This window comes from Octopus bimaculoides, chromosome 24 (assembly GCF_046866305.1).
Source record: "Octopus bimaculoides isolate indiv1 chromosome 24, ASM4686630v1, whole genome shotgun sequence".
Taxonomy (NCBI): domain Eukaryota; kingdom Metazoa; phylum Mollusca; class Cephalopoda; order Octopoda; family Octopodidae; genus Octopus; species Octopus bimaculoides.
In genome coordinates this window covers 20,225,524-20,246,393 of record NC_142951.1, presented here as the reverse complement: position 1 = coordinate 20,246,393, position 20,870 = coordinate 20,225,524, and the positions used below count along the sequence as shown (strand labels likewise).

The 20,870-nt window shown below is 39.1% G+C and overlaps 1 protein-coding gene across 1 annotated transcript in view; it reads right to left on the bottom strand.

Moving 5' to 3' along the window:
* Window positions 1–3,802: 3,802 nt before the first annotated feature.
* Window positions 3,803–20,870, bottom strand: part of LOC106874416 (beta-glucuronidase) — a 45,826-nt gene continuing 28,758 nt past the window's right edge. The window contains exons 9-12 of the mRNA XM_089341507.1: window positions 18,450–18,534; window positions 16,321–16,497; window positions 13,965–14,100; window positions 3,803–6,404 (exon numbers count right to left, since the gene is read on the bottom strand). Coding sequence (XP_089197633.1) covers window positions 6,241–6,404; window positions 13,965–14,100; window positions 16,321–16,497; window positions 18,450–18,534 — 562 coding nt within the window. The 3' untranslated portion in view covers window positions 3,803–6,240. The remainder of the gene's footprint in view (window positions 6,405–13,964; window positions 14,101–16,320; window positions 16,498–18,449; window positions 18,535–20,870) is intronic.

Below are 20,870 nucleotides of genomic sequence, written 5' to 3'. Positions count from 1 at the left end.
TATACCGTTTGTGACATAAAATACGCACGGGGATATTAGTCGCACAGAGAACCAGTTTTAGACTGGTACATATGTGTGTGTGTGTGTGTGTGTGTGTGTGTGTGTGTGTGTGTGTGTGTTTATGTCTGCGTTTGTCCTCCACCATCACTTGACAACCAGGGCTGGTGTGTTTACATCCCCACTATAACTTAGCAGTTCAGCAAAAGAGACCCATAGAATAAGTCTTATGGTCAAAGCGGTGCCCCAGCATAGCCACAGTCTAATAACTGAAACATCATCATCATCGTTTAACGTCCGCTTTCTATGCTAGCATGGGTTGGACAATTTGACTGAGGACTGGTGAACCACATGGCAGAGTTTCTACAGCTGGATGCCCTTCCTAACGCCAACCACTCCGAGAGTGTAGTGGGTGCTTTTACGTGCCACCGGCACGAAGGCCAATCAAGCGGTACTGGCAACGGCCGCGGTCAAAATGGTGTATTTTACGTGCCACCTGCACAGGAGCCAGTCCAGCGGCACTGGCAACGATCTCGCTCGAATGTCTTTACACGTGCCAGGAAGGCGACGCTGGGCACAAGATTCCATAACTTTAATGGTTGTCAGCACTCTGATAATTTTTTGACATGTTGATGTCTTGTTCATTTGTTTGGATAATGCATTGCTGTTGATAGTCCTTCTTGTTAAGATAATAAAAATGGGGAAATAATTGCTGGTCAGGTTTTATGGACAAAACCAACTGGCTGGAGGCCCAGAGGCAGACTATGAGCAAGCAGGTTGGATGACGTTCATAAGCTTGGTTGGTCTTCTTTGGAAATACAGCTGGATCCATTGGAGATGGCTGGTTTGAACAGGACTTGATGGAAAGTATGCTTAAGGATTCTGTCCCCATGGCCCACTCCACCCAGGAATAAGTGAGTGAAGAATGATGAAATGAAATGAGATGAGATTTCCAAAATAATTAGGAATTATGAGAGGCTTAGTAAAATAAATTTAATTCCTAATTTAGGCATAGGCATGGCTGTGTGGTAAGAAGCTCGCTTCCCAAACATGGTTCAGGCCGCTGGAAGATGGTATGAGTTTGCTCCTCTACTTGCAATATATATCAGGTGCAGATTGCATTGAATAACCAGCTGGAGGTATCCTCCTGGACTTAAAATGACAGTAATAATGGTTCCTATGGAACAACTATGTTGAAGTAGCGATAAACATTACTTCTCAGTATAGTTACTGCTTTCATCTCTGACAGAAATTTTCTAACCAGCTAATTTGCTTTTATATATATATATATATTATATATATATATATATATATATATATATATATATATATATATATATATATATATAGTGTAGGTATCAGTTAGAGGAGTATAATACCTCTAAGGAATAATTAAATCCAAAGTACCTGGGTAGGTACAGTCTTTTGTAAGGCTGTACGGTAGCAGGTGGTTCGGTTGGTAAATCGTAGTTTAGGTTATATAGGAAAAGAAAATGGATGTAATAACAAGAGGAGACTCGGCGTTTTCGCTGGTATGCCTTTAATTTAATTAGAAAACAAAGAAGAAGGAAGCAAAGATGAAGGTAGCATTTACGATCGTTTCAGTTTACTAGTTTTAGAATGCGAAAATAGATAGGTACATCAGTTAGGATGCGAAAATAATTGATACATATGTGATGGTAATAGAAGGAAAGATAGTAAGTCTTGCATTAAATTTTGTTCTTGTGCTGGTAACTTTGCTGGGGAGAAGTTTCATCGCAATAAACTTGTTGGTTTCGTTGGGCAATTAGAACAGGGTGAATATTATTTTGGTGTGGGTTTCTGAGTTTGACTAAGCGCAATGTAAGACTTACTATCTTTCCTTCTATTACCATTACATAATTATCAATTATTTTCACATCCTAACCGATGTACCTATCCATTTTCACATTCTGAAGAGATTTACTAAAACTAGTAAATTGAAACGATCGTAAATGCTACCTTCATCTTTGCTTCCTTCTTCTTTGTTTTCTAATTAAATTAAAGGCATACCAGCGAAAACGACGAGTCTCCTCTTGTTATTACATCCATTTTCTTCTCATATATATATATATATATATATATATATATATATCTATATCATCATCATCATCATCATCATCATCATCAGATATATCTATACACACACACACACACATATAATTGTCACTAAATGTGACTAGGGTTTAAAAAAAACACTTACATTGCTAGAAATAGGAGCTAAAATCCTCTAATGCTGTAGCTAATGCACATGTCTGTTAACTACGGCATTAGAGCATTTTAGCTCTATTTCTTGCCATGTAGGTGTTTTTTGACACCCAAGTCAAATTTAGTGACAATTATAATTCTCTTTGTTGGTGAAACATTGCAACCTGCTGTTTATATTAATTTTGTATACATGTATATATATATATATATATATATATATATATATATATATATATATCATCATCATCATCATCATCATCGTTTAACGTCTGTTTTCCATGCTAGCATGGGTTGGACGATTTGACTGAGGACTGGTGAAACCAGTTGGCTACACCAGGCTCCAATCCGATTTGGCAGAGTTTCTACAGGTGGATGCCCTTCCTAACGCCAACCACTCAGAGAGTGTAGTGGTTGCTTTTACGTGTCACCCACACGAAGGCCAGTCAGGCGGTACTGGCAACGGCCATGCTCAAAATGGTGTATTTTATGTGCCACCCGCACAAGAGACAGTCCAGGGGCACTGGCAACGATCTCACTCGAAAAGGCGACGCTGGGCACAGGTGCCATCCCGATTTCGCTTGCCCCAATAAGTCTTCGCAAGCTGAGTTTTGTGTCCAATGAAGGAGACGACATTGGCATGGGTGCCAGTCGTCGAATTTAGTTCGATTTCAATTTCACTTGCCTCAAAAAATCTTCGCAAGCAGAGTTTAGTGTCCAATGAAGGAATCTATGTGTGTGTAACCAGTACCAGTTATCAAGCTTTGTCCCTTTGGTAGGGACAAATACAATCATACATAATACACAATGGGTTTCCACACAATTTCCATTAACCCATCTACCAAATTCACACACAAGACACTGATCAGCATGAGGCTTATGTAGAAGACACTTGTACAAGGTGCTTTGCCATGAGACTGAACCCAAAATCATGTGGTTGCAAAGTGAGCTTCTACACCATACAGCCATGCCTACAAGCTTCCTTACAGTTTCCATCTAATAATTCCATTCATAAGGCACCATTTAGCCCAAGGTTATTATAGAAGATTCCTGTCCAAAGTGCCTTGCAGTCAAAAGGAACCCAAGACCATGTAGTTGTAAAGCAAACTGCTTAACCACACAGCCATACTTGTTTATGGTTTTGCCACATGCAATAGGAAAAATAACAAAAACAATTTTTTTTAAACAAAACTTTATTTCTGATATAAAAAAATAGAGTGACAGCCATTTATGGGAGAGGGAATGATGTAGGAAATCATCTGACTTCATAGGGTAGAGTTTTTTTTTTTTAGAAATATTGTTTAGCCCCAGGGCAGATATATGTTCAAGAGCATTCCAGCCATGACCATTCGAGTCTTTTGTTATTGCTGTTCATTATTCACAGTTTAACCTTGATTAAGCTCAATGGCTTTCAAACCATGACCATCCTGTCTCTTAAGGACTATACAGGCCTACACTATCTTCAATAGCTGACCCTCTACGAGTCAGAAAATGCTGAACATTTGATGTAGGCTTAATTGTTATATCTGTTATGTCAGGTGACCATGCAGAGCCTTCCTCATTGACTAATTTGTTTTCGGGCTTTTATCTTTTTAAATGCTTTAGAAATAAGGAATAGGTTGTGTAATATTGATCCTTCTGGGACCATATTCCAAGCAAGAATACATTTTGTGGCTTTTTGCTTCAACTTCCAGATAGAGATATCACAGCTTCGATACTATGGATACGTGGTAAGAATTGCTGGACAGGTTTTATGGGTAAGACCAACCAGCAGGAGACCCAGAGGAAGATTATGAGCAAGATGGTTGGATAATATCTATGATGAACTCAGCCAGTCTCACTTAGGAATGCAGCTGAATCCATTGGAGATTGCTGCTTTTGGCAGGACTAGATGAGGACTCTGCCCCCATGACCCACCCCACCTAGGAATAAGTGGGCAAAGAATGATGAAATGAGATGAGATGAGATTTCCAAAATAATCAGGAATCATTAGAGGTTTAGCAAAATAAATTTCTTTAATTCCTAATTTAGGCACAAAACCAGCATTTGTGAGGGAAAGGGGTAAGCCAATACTGTAGGCACAAGGCCAGCAATTTCAAGAAGAGGGGATTAAGTCAATTACATTGACCCCTAGAACTTGACTGGTACTTATTTCATTAACCCCCAAGGGATGAAAGACAAAGTCACTCTTAGTGGGATTTGAACTCAGAATGTAAAGAGTTGGAAGAAATACTGCAAAGTCTTCCTTCCAATGCTCTAATAATTTTACCAATTCACTGCCTTAATGAAATAACTACCCTAATAAAAGATAAGACATTTACATATTGAAATCTCATGTTACCGTTCATGTAATAAATTGATAGAAATGAAATCTCAGTCCAAGATTTGAGATTAAATTTTGACACTTTATTAGAGACAGTTTTAGGCAAATTAGCATTAAATGAGCTAAATTTTTCAAGTTATGGGAAAAGAAGTTCTGAAATGAACCCTTTTGATATAAACCCAACTAAGACTGCCCCTGGTTTCTATGATATTAAATTCCCATTTACAAAGGAACTTATTTCAAAAAGAAAAACTGTCCATCAAAATTTCATGTTAATCTATGTTCCAAATACTAACTTACAATAATGACAAAATTATTTTATCGAATTCTTCATTATTTTTGTTATTTTCAAAATTCATTGAAATTAAAGCAATATATTTCAGTAGAGATATAGTAATGAAAGTGATAAGAGATAGAAAACTTCTGACGATATGGTTGTGAAATCAAATTTTACTCTAAGAATTGTGTTGTATTGTTAGATAAGGCACATAAAACTATTTATCTCAGCTGAAGTAGAGCTTTTTGATTCAGTCAGTCAAACTATTTTACATAACTTACATAATTTTTCTTATAAATGCCCTTCAATTATTACAGTAGCATAGTTTGAATGAAGTATTGTGTGATAAAGTTGTTAAAATTTGTTTTCAAAGCTTGTACAATGCAAATTGAGGAGAAAAAAAAAGAGTGGAAACAGAAGGAAAATAGAATAAGTTTTACATTCAACCTTATATTTTGATATTTTGATATTTTGGGGTTAAAATCTCTTTATCAAAAGAAAATAGAGAATGGTAATGAGTTTTCCATTGAAGTGTCTTACATGTGATTTGACCTTTTTGATAGCAACCCAGAGGAAACTGTTGCTAGTTCTGGGATATAAATCTCTCATTTAGAAGTATTTGTCTTTAAAATGAATGGAAACCTTTAATCATAGTGGGGCTTTTTTGGGTTTTTTTTTTTTTTAGATGTAAGAATATTTAGTTATGTGAATTTATAAAGATATGTCAATCATAAATTTAGGCACATTATTGTTATATTATTAATAATTTTAAAAGATAACCAAAATTTATAGAATCATTTATGAGGATATTCATAGCTGAAATATTTCAACTTCCAAAATATTTTGTGAGCAGGACAAGTTTCTCAATCAAATGCCAGCTACTGAGTGGTCAACATATTAATTAATGGATTAATAAATCAGTAAATATGATTTTAAAAATTACATCATGGCTAAAGGCACAGGCATGGCAGTGTATCAAGAAGTTTACTTCCCAACCTCATGGTTCTGGTTTCTGTGTGGCACCTTGGGCAAGTGTTTTCTGGCATAGTACTGGGCTGATCAAAGCCATGCAAATGGATTTGGTAGACAGAAACTGAAAGAAGCCCATCATGTGTGTGTGTGTGTGTGTGTGTGTGTGTGTGTGTGTGTCTGTTTGTCCTCCACTACTACTTGACAACCAGTGTTGGTGTGCTTGGCAGTTCAGCAAAAGAAAAAAACTGATGTAATAAGTACCAGGCTTAAAAAAGAAAGCACTGGGGTCAATTCATCCAATTAAAATTCTTTAAAGTGATGCCCCAATATGGCCACAGTCAAATGGCTGAAACAAGTAAAAATGAAGAAAAATGTTTTTGATTTTAAAAAATGGTAAAAATAAAGATGTATATAATTAAAAGAGTATCTTTTGGAAATGTCTCACAAATTACAATCTCATATCCTTAAAAATATCTTTCATACAATTTCCACTGGTGTCTGAAGTTTTATTCTGAAGTGCTAGGTACCGATTACGAATAAGGAATGCTGCAAATTTGGGTTCGCGTTGTCTTGTAAAAAGACCTTTCTTGTTCCCAGCCACACGTTTTACATCTGAAATATGAGGCAATAAATAAAGATAAAACACTTGTTTGAAAGAAGCTCATTGTATATATGAATGTTTGGAAGGGGTATATTCTAAATGTAACTTAAAGAGGAGAAAAAGAAAGAAAGGAGGAAAAAGGAAGGTAAAAAGAAAAAAAGAGAGGGAAGAAAAAGAGAGAAAAAAAGAGCTAGAGAGAAAGCAAAAAGACTTTCAGACCATACCTGTAATATTTTTTAAGAGGTCACCATTCTTAAACCAATTCCAATACAATGGTAAAGGAAAAAATAATTAAATAAATGAATGAATAGGAAGGTGGGTACCCCTTCTCTCTCTCTCTTTCCCTCTACCCATCTGTCTGTCTGTCTGTTTATCTATCTATCTATCTATCTATCTATCTTGGACACGCATATAGACTATGTGGGAGTGGATAGGAGTAGAAGGGGATGTAAGTGCCTCAAAGACCTGCTCAGACGTTTCCATTTGTCTGACAGGTTCCGACTCGACCATCCGAACGTGCCAACGTGGACTTGGACAAACCGCATCGGATCGTCGAGATCGTATCTAGATAGAGTTCTATGTAGGACAGCGGATAGAGATAGTGTAGGATGTCCACAATTTAAAATAGTCAGCTACACAGATCACAAGTTTGTGACGTGTACGCTCGACTTAGATAAGACACATAGGCAGGGTCCCGGTTACTGGAAACTGAACGCTTCGCTCTTAGCGCGGCAGGTTTACAGGAACCGGATTAGCAAATTAATTAAGAGGGCGTTAACAGGAGCCATCGTTAACAACCGCTGGTGGTTTGCCCTGAAAATGGCAATCAAATCGGAATCTATTAGGTTTAGTAAAGAACTAGCGATAGATCGAAATAGAGTAGAGGGAGACTTAGTTAAGAAACTAGAAGAGGCACTTACAACTGGCAGCGCAACCAACGTTTTGGCTGCGAGGATGGCCCTCGACCAACACCTCAACGCCAAACACGAAGGTTGCGTCGTCAGAGCTAAAATGCGTGCCTTAAGGAACGAAGGGATCGAAGCTGCGCGAGAAGCCCGGGTGGCGGAGGCGCAACGCGGTAACAGAGCCACCATTCGGTCTCTAATCGATGAACAGGGATGTAGTCTGCTCGAACCCGAAAGGATGTGTGGGGCCTTTCAACAGCACTTTGCTCGACTGTTCGGTGCGAGCGGTGAGTCGGAACGCAGGATGGACTTCACTGCCTACCTGACCGGCCTGCCGCGGCTCTCGGCGGGAGAGGCAGAGTGTTGTGAGGGTCCCATCACAGCTGCTGAAGTAAGGGATGCTATGGCGGGCTGCGCGAGGGATAAGTCACCTGGATTGGATGGTCTACCCTACGAGCTGTATTGTCAAATGCCAGACTTGTTTGGCGACCTCTTGGCATCAGTCTACTGCAACTGGCAACAAAACGGGAGAATTCCCGGTTTCGTGAGCCGAGGTGCAGTGACATTGCTGAAGAAAGACCCAAACAAGGGGAATTTTATAGATAATTTCAGGCCCATCACTCTGCTCAACGCAGATTTGAAAATTTTGGCCAAAGTAATAGCCGAGAGGTTGGCGCTTGTCATCGATAAACTGGTCGACAGGGCGCAAACATGCGCCGTGCCGGGCAGAAGTATCCATGACAACCTCCACCTCATGCGCTACATCATGGACAGGGTAGTTAAGGATCCTGGCATGGGTGGGGCGCTGATCAATTTAGATCAATCTAAAGCCTTCGATAGGGTCGACCATCGATACCTAGCGGCCGTCCTCAGGGCAGCTGGCTTTGGTCCCGTCTTCCGCGGTTGGATCGCTGCCTTGTATAGCGGCATCCAATCGGTAATACGGGTAAACGGTCACCTGTCAAAACCGTTCGACATCACGCGTTCGGTCCGTCAGGGATGTCTCCTGTCGGCGCTTCTGTATGTATTGACGATCGAACCACTACTGCGGAAGCTGGCGACACTGAGGGGTATCCCACGAGAGCTGGGTTGCGGGACGAGCGTGTCTGCATATGCGGACGATGTCACCGTCATAGTGTCGAACGAAAAGCACGTCGAGATGCTAGGCGAGACACTTAAACAATACGAAACGGTGACAGGAGCAAAAATTAACCCGGAAAAGTCAGTGGGTTTGTTACTCGGCACCTGGAGAAGCAAGCCCATACCGTCCAACAGTGACTCCGTAGTGGGTCGCTGGACGGACGGACCAGTTAAAATGCTCGGGGTCTGGTTCAGTCCGGACCTCCAAATGGATAAGAACTGGGACGAGATCACCAGTAGAGTGATCAAACTCAGCCAAACATGGGCTGAGAGAAAGTTATCTCTAAAAGGCCGGGCGGAGGTGGCTAATGTGTATATCGCATCAGTCATCGATTACCGCCTGACTGTCGTGCCTTGTCCCGATGCCACCATCACGAAACTAGAACGCATACTTTTCCGCTTACTGTGGAAGGGTGGCGTTCCGATGGTGAGGCGATCCATTTGCTGTCAACAACCGTTACGTGGAGGACTGGGAATGCCGTGGTTAATGATGCGCAGACATGCGCTGAGACTGCAGCATCTCTGAAACTTCATTGACGACGGTGAACAGGTGTGGGCGCCGTTTGTGAGGCACGCCTTCCCGCAGCTCGTCTCACTCACCGAACTGCAAACATGGATCAGGAAGAGACCGAAACTGGGCGATTGGCACCGCGAGTGTCGCCAAGCTCTACAACAGCTCTGCCGTCCGGGATCAAACTTGTGCAACTTCCAAACGACCAATGCGTTCTATAGAGGACTAGTGGAGGGGAGGTCTGACGACACTCTCGGGGCAAACCTGGGTGTCGACGAGAAATTCCTAACCCGCCTTTTCAAGACGACGTTCGGGCCGGGGCCTATGGATAATTTCCAGAGATCCCTGGCTTGGCAATGCTATCGAGACGCACTACCAGTTCGAGAGAAGATCTACAGACACGGTTCGAAAACCACCGGACCGACCTGCCCGAGATGCGGTCAGAGCGACGAAACCGTTCTGCACGCACTCGTGCAGTGTCCAGATATTTCAGAGCTGTGGACCTTCGTCGAACGGCTGTTGTCGCGTGTGGGACGAGCCCACTTATCAGCCGAGTCTATCGTGAATATTGTTCCGCCACCTTCCTTTAAACGGGAAGGAAAAACGGTTTTTGTAACACTGATAGCTATGGCAAAAGAATGCGTGTGGTGGACGCGTTTGAAAGGTCTACAAACAAACACTTTCCTCTCTGGTCAGTCCCTCGTCAACTTTTTCAAGTACCACTTGAAAAGGAGGATGAGGATAGAGAGGAAGGTGTTGTCGAATGAAAGTTTCAACAAAAAATGGGTAAATGTGGCAAGAATGGTAAGAATGAAAGACGACACCATTTTAAGCATAGACTTGTAACAAAAAGAGACAAAAAGAGAGAAGGTACTTACTTTCATGTACCTTTAAAAAAAAAAAAAACCTGAGGTGACCGTGGTCTTTTCCGTAGGCTTTTCTCTCCACGGATAAACCTAATCTGTTCCCCGTTTTTTACATCGACTGTGATACGTGATCCCTATTGATCGCCCCCCCCCACCCACGTTTTTTTTTTTTTCTTCCCGCGATCCCTTTTGATCCAAATTGTCCCACCCCCAAGAAAAGCTCTACTTTGTAATTTGTCCATTTTCTGTATTTAGCCCTGTGTGGCTATAATAAAAAGATATCTATCTATCTACCTACCTACCTATATATATTTCTATCTATCCATCTCCATTGTCCTGGAACCTCACCCCAAAAAACAAAAACAATGTTCTCTTCTAAACAAAATCCCCCCAAAACATGTTTTATATAATTGAACAAGCTGTTTGTACATTCACAAAATTGTGCTTAACAAGTTCTAGAGAAGAAGGAAATTGCTAATAATAATGAAGAAATAAAAGGATTTTTTTCCAAAATTCTGACGACATTTTTCCTCAATACACACACACACACACACACATATATATACATATATGTGTGTGTGTGTGTATGTATGTATGTGTGTGTGTCTTTGTATGTCCCCCACCACTGGATTCATTTGACTAAAATTCTTTGAGGTGGTGCCCTAGCATGGCCACAGTCTAATGACTAAAACAAGTAAAAGATAAAAAGATAATATTGAAAAATTGCAAGTAAAAGAAAAACAAAACAATATCTCCATTAAATACAGGATAGCAAATATAGGGAAGGAGTTTATAATTTAGAAGAAAATAAGTAATAAATAAAATAAAAAATATCAAATAAAATAAAATGAATTAAACAATTGTTCTGGACAGCTTTGGGGATTGTTGCACAATTGATGAAAGCTAATTCAAGCATTTATGAGATTAAACATACTAAAATATAAATAGATTTTTAAGTGTATAACTATTTTTGAGCTACCCTGTATATATAAAATCATTCTTTCTTTCTCTCTCTCTCTCTCTTCATGCAGTCACAACTGAGATATGTCTCACAATGTTCTGCTAGGAAACTCTGTTCAACATTAGCTTTGGTAGGTCCTCAGTTGCATGCTGTGTGTCTTTCTGCCAATAACGTCAATGTAGGCGCAGCAGTGGCTGTGTGGTAAGTAGCTTGCTTACCAACCACATGGTTCCGGGTTCAGTCCCACTGTGTGGCATCTTGGGCAAGTGTCTTCTACTATAGCCTCATGCTGACCAAAGCCTTGTGAGTGGATTTGGTAGACAGAAACTGAAAGAAGCCCGTCGTATATATGTATATATAAATATATATGTGTGTGTGTATGTGTGTTTGTGTCTGTGTTTGTCCCCCTAGCATTGCTTGACAACCAATGGTGGTGTGTTTACATCCCTGTAACTTAGCGGTTCGGCAAAAGAGACCGATAGAATAAGTACTAGGCTTACAAAGAATAAGTCCCGGGGTCGATTTGCTCGACTAAAGACGGTGCTCCAGCATGGCCGCAGTCAAATGACTGAAACAAGTAAAAGAGTAGTTGAGAGAGGTATTACATATATATATATATATATATATATATATATATATATATACATATATACAAACACAACTAGTCGTTTAAACACCTAATTGGAGAGAGAGAGATAGAAAGAGAGAGAGAGAGATAGAAAGAGAGAGAGAGATAGAAAGAGAGAGAGAGAGAGAGAGAGAGAGATAGAGAGATATAGAGAGACATTAAAATATTTGTTGCCAAATAAATCAAGTGTTGAATCAATCAGCATTGTGTGAACCACACCAAATAGGCAGCATCTTTGCCAAAGTATCACATACCCTCTAAGAATTGGGTTTATTACAGCTGCCACCAGACATCGCTCTGTCTAGTCATTACTGTATTCTGAACATGACAGAAATGTTTATAAGATACACAGACCTAACTCTGAGGACATGTGGTGATAGGGAAACTCAAGCAGATGAAGCCAAAACCAATGAAGCTACTATATGGTTAGTCAACATGCTAGTAACAGCAGTCAAATATCACTCTTGGACTGTAGCCAACCATCTAGCCACCCCCACCAAAAAAAGAACACATTAGATTATGTACTCTTTATTTTTGGTAGTGTGGTAAGAAGTTTACTTCCCAACCACATGGTTCTGGGTTCTGTCCCACTGTGTGGCACTTTGGACAAGTGTCTTCTACTATAGCCCCAGGCCAACCAAAACTTTGTGAGTGGATTTGGTAGATGGAAACTGAAAGAAGCCTTTTGTGTGTATATATGTGTGTGTATGTGTGTGTGTGTGTGGGTGTGTGTGTGTGTGTGTGTGAGTGTGTGTGTTTGTGTGGGTATGTGTGTGTCTGTCTCCATACCACTGCTTGACAACTGGTGTTGGTTTGTTTATGTTCCTATAACTTAGTTCAGAAACAAGAGGCCGACAAAATAATACCAGGTGTTAAAAAAATAAGTAATGGGGTCGATTTGTTTGGCTAAACCCTTTAAGGTAGTGTCCCAGCATGACCACAATCAAATGACTGAAAAAAATTTTTAAAAAACCAAAAGAATAAAAGAATTTTTTTAAAAAACTGGACGGTCATGGCTGGAACAACTTTGATCATACAGTTGATCTGGGTTTAAGTAATAACAACAATCAGAGAACATGTGACTAATATAGTAAGCCTAATTATAGATTAATAAGTCATTAGTTAAGTCCTTAAAAAAAAAAATCTTCATGTCAAGGTTACAAAATGTTTATGCAAAGATAATTATAAAATCTAATTAATGAGAGTTAATCAGTAATTAACATTAATAAATGTAGTTTCTTTAGTGTATAAAACGGAGTTATAATCCAATTATTATTATTGATATTAATATTCATAATGTATTTCCTATACTGTAATGAAACATGTGTAAGATGGAATTAAGAATATATCCAACCTACCAGTCTTTCTTTTAACATGTAATTTTTCTTAAATATAATTAAAAGAAAAATATACTTAAAATATTACATTTATGTATTTGTTTTGCAAGATTCCTGATGTGAAATTTTGTGTTGAAGCAGATGTTTTTATATTTCGGGATAGTCATTTTTATTTTCATTTTTCCCCAAATAAACACACATTCGATATACTTGTTCTTCACTTCAGCTTTATTCTTCTTCTTATTTCAGTGTCCTTTGTCTGAAATCTTTCATCACACGTCCTGTGACTTCTTCAGTGACCCCCTCCTGTCCTGCCTTGTCCATTCTGGCTTTCTGAAAGTCAGAATGGACTAAGCAGAACAAGAAGAGACACATGGGATGGAGAGTCACAGAAGAGGTCACAGGATGTACAACGAAAGATTTCAGACAAAGGACACTAAAATAAGAATAATGATAAAGCTGAAGTGAAGAACAAGTATATCATGTGTGTTTATTGGGGGGGGGGGGGAAACGACCATCTTAAAATATAACAAATACTTAAAATAGAAATATATTTATTTTCATTTTATATTCATTTCATTTTTGAATAGTTTATTTACTTATCCGTTTATTTATTGGTACTGTTGTTATTATTATTCATCCTTTCGGGGTCGATAAATTAAGTATCAGTTGATGCAAAATTACTCCCAAAATTACTGGCCTTGTGCCAAAATTTGAAATCATTATTATCATTATTAAGGCAGTGAGGTGGCAGAATCTTTACTGCACTGGGCAAAATGCTTAGTGGCATTTCTTCTTTGCCTTTCATCCTTTTGGGGATCAATGTAATAAGTACCAGTTGAGAACTGGGGTCAATGTAATTAACAAGCCCCCTCCCACAAAATTTCTGGTTTTGTGCCGATAGTAGAAAGAGTTATTATTATTTCATATACACACAACAGATTAAACTGTATGAAAAGAAAAATTCCTAACATTGGGTTTATAACAAGTAACTTTAGATGCCAAGAACCTTCCTAAGTATCCTAGCTGTCTCTAAAACACCGTTTTCTGGAATTTTATAATACAAGGTTTTATGCTGTTTTTCCTCTGCATTTGTTCAAATCTTTAGGGATAGTTCCTAATGCACCTACAAATACAGGGATACATTTTACCTATGCTGATAATTATTATTATTATAATAATTACCATTATTATTATTATTATTATTATTATTATTATGTTACCTTGATCTGTTTGAAAGTCAGCAAAATTCCAGACCATTTCTCCAGCCATGTATGTCCCAATACGTTTGTCAAGGGCTTCATGAGTTGCAGTCAGTAAGTTAACTTGGTATTCTTCAGTGAAGGCAATGGAAGGGGACTTGAAAATAGTCAGAAAAAAACCCAAAAAATAAACATTGAAACATATCACACACACACACACAAAAAACAAAGTAGAGAAAAAGTCAAATGTCATACAAACAGTTTAGATAGAAAAGGTAATGATAAACTTCCATCTAACAGGTTGGTGCTTTACATCTTACCACAGGCATTATATGGTGTTCAAGGTGAAATGTAACACAATGGAGAGTTGCCATGGCTGTGGGATTTAAAAGTTTGGTTTGTAATCATGTGATTACAGGTTCAGTCCTACTACAGGTAACCTAACTTACTTAAGCTTGTCAATATTATTAAAGCCACACCCAACAAAATAAGACGTAGAAAAATGAATCCTTTGCTGAAATGGCAGTGTTAGGGTATTTCCTTTCAACTTCATCACATAGCCACATCTTGCTACCTTTCATTTTTTTAAAAAGGGGTTCACTGATTCATCATGTTGCAGTTCTGATAACTCTTCTCAGAACTGCATTGAAACTTTGGAGATATCCACTAGCAATGGTTGAGTTAACCAAGAGGCTGTGAAAAGAAAAAAGACTTTCATAATTCTATGTCCTACTAAAAAAAAAAAAATTTGGATCCCATGCCTCACCACAATTTTCCCAGATTCCACTGGTGAGGTGTATGTTCCACATTGGAAATCATTGGTATAGGCTATCAACAACTTTTTTTCCCTTGTTCCCAATTCTGGGCTGTTTTCCTCTCCCAGATATTGTCATCGATGCTTCTGTAACTTTGCATTTTTCTAGGAAAAAGGTGCTAGCCCTACACAAACCCATTTTTACCTCTGGGAAGAAGAGGTGGCCCATATTAGTCTGGCCTCTGTCCTTTAACCTGTTCAGCATGGGAGGCCTTACCAGGAGCATCTGCTGTGCTGGCATAGCACTCAGGGTCATTGAGACAACTCACCACAACAAGGACTGGACCTTGTGGTGGGCATGTCATCTTGGGCATAGAGTCAACTCAATATCACTAAGTGTTCCAAGTGAAATTGGGTTGATGGTAAACCTCTTGAATGGATTGTGTCTGTTTTCTGGGGTGGGGTAGACTTAATTCATCACCTGTCCTTTTGGGGATTTTTGCAATGTCCATTTTATGTATTATGTCAAGGTATTGATCAAACTGAGCTACATGCTCAAAGTTCCATGCTGTAGAGGATTGAACCTGAAATTATTTAGTTGAGAGATGAACTTCTTAACCCATGTAGCTATGCCTGCAACCATAACTTGTGAAGTGACAGACCTATATACTTATTCAGGAGGGGGTGGTATTTCTCATCTACTTTTTGGGGATAACTTCAGATCTGAGATTGCCATAAAATTAGAGCTAATTATCATCACCACCACCACCACCAGTATCATCACAACCTCCAACACTATCATGATCACCACCACCACCACCATCATCCCTACTGCAACTATCATCATCATCATTACTACCACTGTCATCATCTCAACTTCCACCACCACCACCATCATCATTACCACTACAACCATCATCATCACTACCACTATCACCATTATCATCCCCTTGGCAGTGTTTTCCCTCCACTTCATCATGCTGGCATGAGTTGGACCATTTTTCTGAGACAGAGTTTTGTGGACGGCTGCCCTTCCTGATGCCACATGACATGCAGGAATGCAGCAAATCCTATTCTAAGACTGTGATACATACAGTAAATGAAATTGGCACTAACTGATGCTGTAAATATCACCCGTCTTGGATGAAGGAATTGAGAGGTTGGCACTTGCTGGGGTTCTTTGGTTTATGATTCAGTCATGGAAGATCATTCAGGAATCAATGAACATTTGGTGAATGGTATGACAGAGAAATACCACACAGACATGCTCATGCATGCACATACTATACATAGAAACACATACAAGATGCACACACAGACATATAAAAACACATGCACTCACATGCATGGATACATACACATGCACACACGCATACATGATGCGCACAGACGCATGCATACACACAAACAAACATTCATGTATGCATACACACGCACATGTGCACGCATACATACACATACACAATGCACACAGACACAAATGTCGACACATACAAATATACACATGCACGCACGCACACACACACACATGCGAGCATAGAGGAGGCATGGCTAAGTCGATTAGGTTGTGACGATACTCGGTCTGCCAACTGAAGAAGGAGTATTTAACATTACATGACTTACCCTGTGAAGGCCATTGACCGTGTCTGCTCCGTATTCTGTTAAGATGACAGGTCGCCGATGTAAAGCATGGAAATTATCCAATTCATAAGGCAGCTGAAGGGGGACAACTTCTGGGTGACCCATATCACTGTACCAACCGAAATAACGGTTTATACAGAGGATATCTGCAAACTGTGCCTGGGAAGTCACAAATGGGAAACGGATTTTGTAAATGCCTGATTAAAGAATATTAATTATGTTAATTACATGAGTTTTCTTTCAAATACTAAAAAGCAGTGCTACGACGTTAGACCCGTCTAATAAACCAGGAAGGAGGAAAATTGTAAATGCCTCTGATGTTAACCGTATTACAGCCCTTGCGTTAAACAAATCGTACCAGTTAATACGCAGTTTACCATCGTAAAAAATAAATGAAAGTAAATTGTCCTAAAAAAATGAAAGCAAATTGCAATAGTTTTTTTCCTAATCTCTAAATTTGTCTTATCACACATGCTCATGAAGTTATGATGTAAATAAATCACCTGTCCCACATTGTTGCCTAAATTTCTTCTTGGCGAGCATTCATTGCCCTTCTATAGTCTGTGTATGGATGCTGTTATTGTTTAAGGCTGGTGTTTATTTTATTGGTCACTTTTGCCGAACCATTAAATTATGTGGATATAAACACACCAAAAGCAGTTGTCAAGCAGTGGTGGGGGACAAACGGACGAAATGATACACACACACACATATGTGCGCGCATGTGTGTGTGTGTGTATATATATATATATATATATATATATATATATATATATATATATATATATATATATATATATATATACGTATGTATGTATGTATATATATATATATGTAAGGTTGAGGAGTGTATTGGATTTAACCAAACCCCGGAGGATACAGGTAATACCGAGTAAGTGCTGTATACCGACTAGTTTTGCCCCAGTCGTTGTATGAACAGGATTGGGGATTATAAGTCGCGTATTAGCGTGTGTATATGTAAATATATAAAAACAAAAGGATAAAGAGAGCAAAGGTAAGGTTGAAGAATTTTATGGATAGAGTCTTACAGCTGTTTCTGGGAAGATCCAGTACTTCCCTTCATCGGAGACAGAAAAAATAAAGTAATCTATTATTATATCCATAGGCGGATATTTTTAGTATGAAATGGTAAAAAGTAAAGAGTCTTTTTTCAGCACATCACACTCTTTACCACTTCATACTAAAAATATCCGCCTGTGGATATAATAATAGATTACTTTATTTTTTCTGTCTCCGATGAAGGGAAGTACTGGATCTTCCCAGAAACAGCTGTAAGACTCTATCCATAAAATTCTTCAACCTTACCTTTGCTCTCTTTATCTTTTTGTTTTTATATATTTACATATATATATATGTATATATATGTGTGTGTGTGTATGTATATATATAATAATATTTAACCGGTGTAATATACATATATATATATATATATATATATATATATATATATATGTATATATATATATATATATATATATATATATAAATTCAAATTACGACAAACGTAAACAAACAAACTAAGTTTGCTTTTAGAGGTGTTGAGATGTCTTAGAAAGTTAAAGAAGTGATTTTAAATTCTCCAAGGCTTTGGTCAGTCCTAAGGTATGTAGAAGACACTTGCCCAAGGTGCTTTGCAGTGGGACTGAACCATGTGGATGAGAAGCAAGTTTCTTACCACACAGCCACATTTGTGCCCATCAAACATGTTCCTGGAAATATCCAATATTTTATAATGAGCCAAAGTGTTTCATGCATGTGATTGGGGTCCACAATCAAGCAGCATTTTCCTGTACTCTTTTAAGTTGCTATTTCTGAAATATTCAACATATCACTAGAAGGTTCTATACTCCTAGGTACCTGTGGAGATGGCATAGTGAGGGAGTTATTTATGTTCTTTTTATGAAATTTTATTACGTCGCTATTGTCACTTTTGGTTTCTGCAGCAATTTACTTTCACTTTATTTTGTGGGGGTGGGGTGGAGACAATTTACTTTCACTTTTTCACAACAGTAAACTGCATGTGAATCAACCAGGCACCCCTGATATTTAATGAAAATGAGTGATTTGCTTTATTCTCATGAAGTACTCACAGCTTTATCAGTAAACACATTGGCATTCATTACAAAGGTCACAGGTCGACTTTTGTCAAGCATCTGGGTGAATCTGATGATACTCCTGAAAAATAATACAAATTTCAACAACGCACAAGGTTAGTGTTCCTTGTTCACAAGACACTGGCTGCAATGGAAAAAGATATGAGCAAGGAAGAAACATCTGAGAAGGTGTGGTTGTGTAGTTAAGACACCTGGCTCCCAACCAACATGGTTTCTGGTTCAGTCCCACTTCATGGCATACACACACACACATTCATATAATACTCAAAATACACTTTCAGTTTCATACCTGTTGTTATTGGAGCAATAGAGCAAAGTATGGCTGAACTTGAGTTCTTCGGTAAAGAATGCAACTCCTTAATTCATACACTTCAAATGGTCATGATATCTGGGATTATCAAAGCCTTAAGATTTGAAGGAAGATGAATAGACTAGACGCTTCCCTTCACAACCTTGCTACCAAGCAAGTAGCCAGTCAAAATAAACTCTAGTTTAAGAGGAGAAAGAGAAGAACATACATGTGTGTGACTGTTTGTATGTGTTATATCTTTATGGATAAATGAATACACTGCAACAGTGTAATAAAAATATAATCGAAACAAACAGCAGTAACCACACAGAATGTAACAACAATCTTTTAAGAACCAACAATCCAACACACTAACTCGAACTGTAAATTGTGAACTCCAACTTTGGACTATCAACACTCAAACTGAAGACCTAGCACAATGATTTTGCTGAAACCACAAGGGTTAAAAAAAGAGGGGACAATACAAGGGACAAATGGGGTTGGGGACTCTTATCAAATGATATTACATATATGAATAAATACATAATAATTTTGGATGAAGATGGAACAAAAAAATGAATGGACATGGAATGGGTTTGGCCCCACCAACCACATTCCTGTGTTAAACCATTTACTTCGTCCTTTTTTACTCCGCTTAATTAGACGCTTACATACCCAACATTCGGGCTACTTTCTTCCATCTTCTTTCATACTTTTTTGCCTTCAGGTATTTCTTCCGCAGACATGCTTTCCCTCTTAGGTGATATAAAAAAGATGTTAACCAAAGCATGCCCGGAGACGAAGGTGCCTGATGTGATACCTCTTCCACGCATCTTCCATATCACCTCTTTTGCTAATAGCTATTATGGTTAGAAAACAGAACTTCTCTTCTCCTTTTAGAGGAGACGGCGGAACAATCTTAATAATTGATTCAGCTGACAGCTGTACTCTCCCCAGCTGTGACAGTACCTGTTCTGTAGAAACCTACAGGTCTGAAAGATTTGGACACTGTACGATTGCATGCAGAACAGTTTCATTGCTCTGTCTGCAACGTGGGCACGTAGACGAAACCATGATACCATGCCTTGTAAGTTTATCCTGAACTGGCAAGGCACTTCGGAAGCACAGCCAAGCCAAGGACCTCTGGAAGTTGTCCATAGGTCCCAGGCCAAAATTCCTTCAATGCAGGTTGGCAAGGTGACTTTCATTGAAACCCAGAGTCTCTCCCAGGCCATCATCACACTTGTCCTCTACCAGCCCTCTCTAGTATGCCGAGGTGGTACCCCCTCCGCCAGTATTGTTCGTTCAGGAGAGAAGCCTGAGTGCCTGCTGACACTCCGCTTGCCAAGTTCCCAGCCTTGGTCTACGCCTCATCCAGTTTTCCAGGTTCACTAAAAGAGGTGAACCTGGGAAATATCTCATCAACGAACAAAGACCGCATCCACTCATCGCCCAGGTAGAGCCAGAAATGCCTCAACCTCAGTGCATGCCTGTTCATCTTTAACCACTGCATCCCTAACCCACCCTTTAGTGGCTGTTGGCAGCAGATAGATTGCCTTACAAAAGGTTGCCTACTCTCCCACAAGAAGTGAAAGAGTATGTGTTCCAACTTGCTTAGCCACGAATTGGGGCATGGCATGTCGGTTGGGAGGTAGGTAATGACAGATGTGATAAGCACATTTGCCACCTCCGCCCTCCCTTTCAGGGATAGCCTCCGCCAAGACCAGGTCTGAGTTATGGATGCCACACGGTCCATAACCTCACTCCAATGCTTCTCTATCTGGAGGTCTGGGACCAAACCAGACTCCAAGCATTTTCACTGGACCATCTGTCCAGTGAAACTACCTCACTTACTCAGACCACTACTATTTATATGTAGTGGTCTAGTCCATTCTCATCAAGGAGTGTTTCTTTGTTTTGACATCATACATTAGTTGTAAATGAGTGGCACTGTCATTCATAACTAATATTCTATGAAAACATAGCTGGTCATGGGGAAATATTATCCTGCTTGGAAACAGATTGAGGTTGTTGACTTGAAAGGCATCCAACCATAAAAAGTGTGCCTCAATAAACTGTATTAAATCCATGCAAGCATGAAAAAGTAG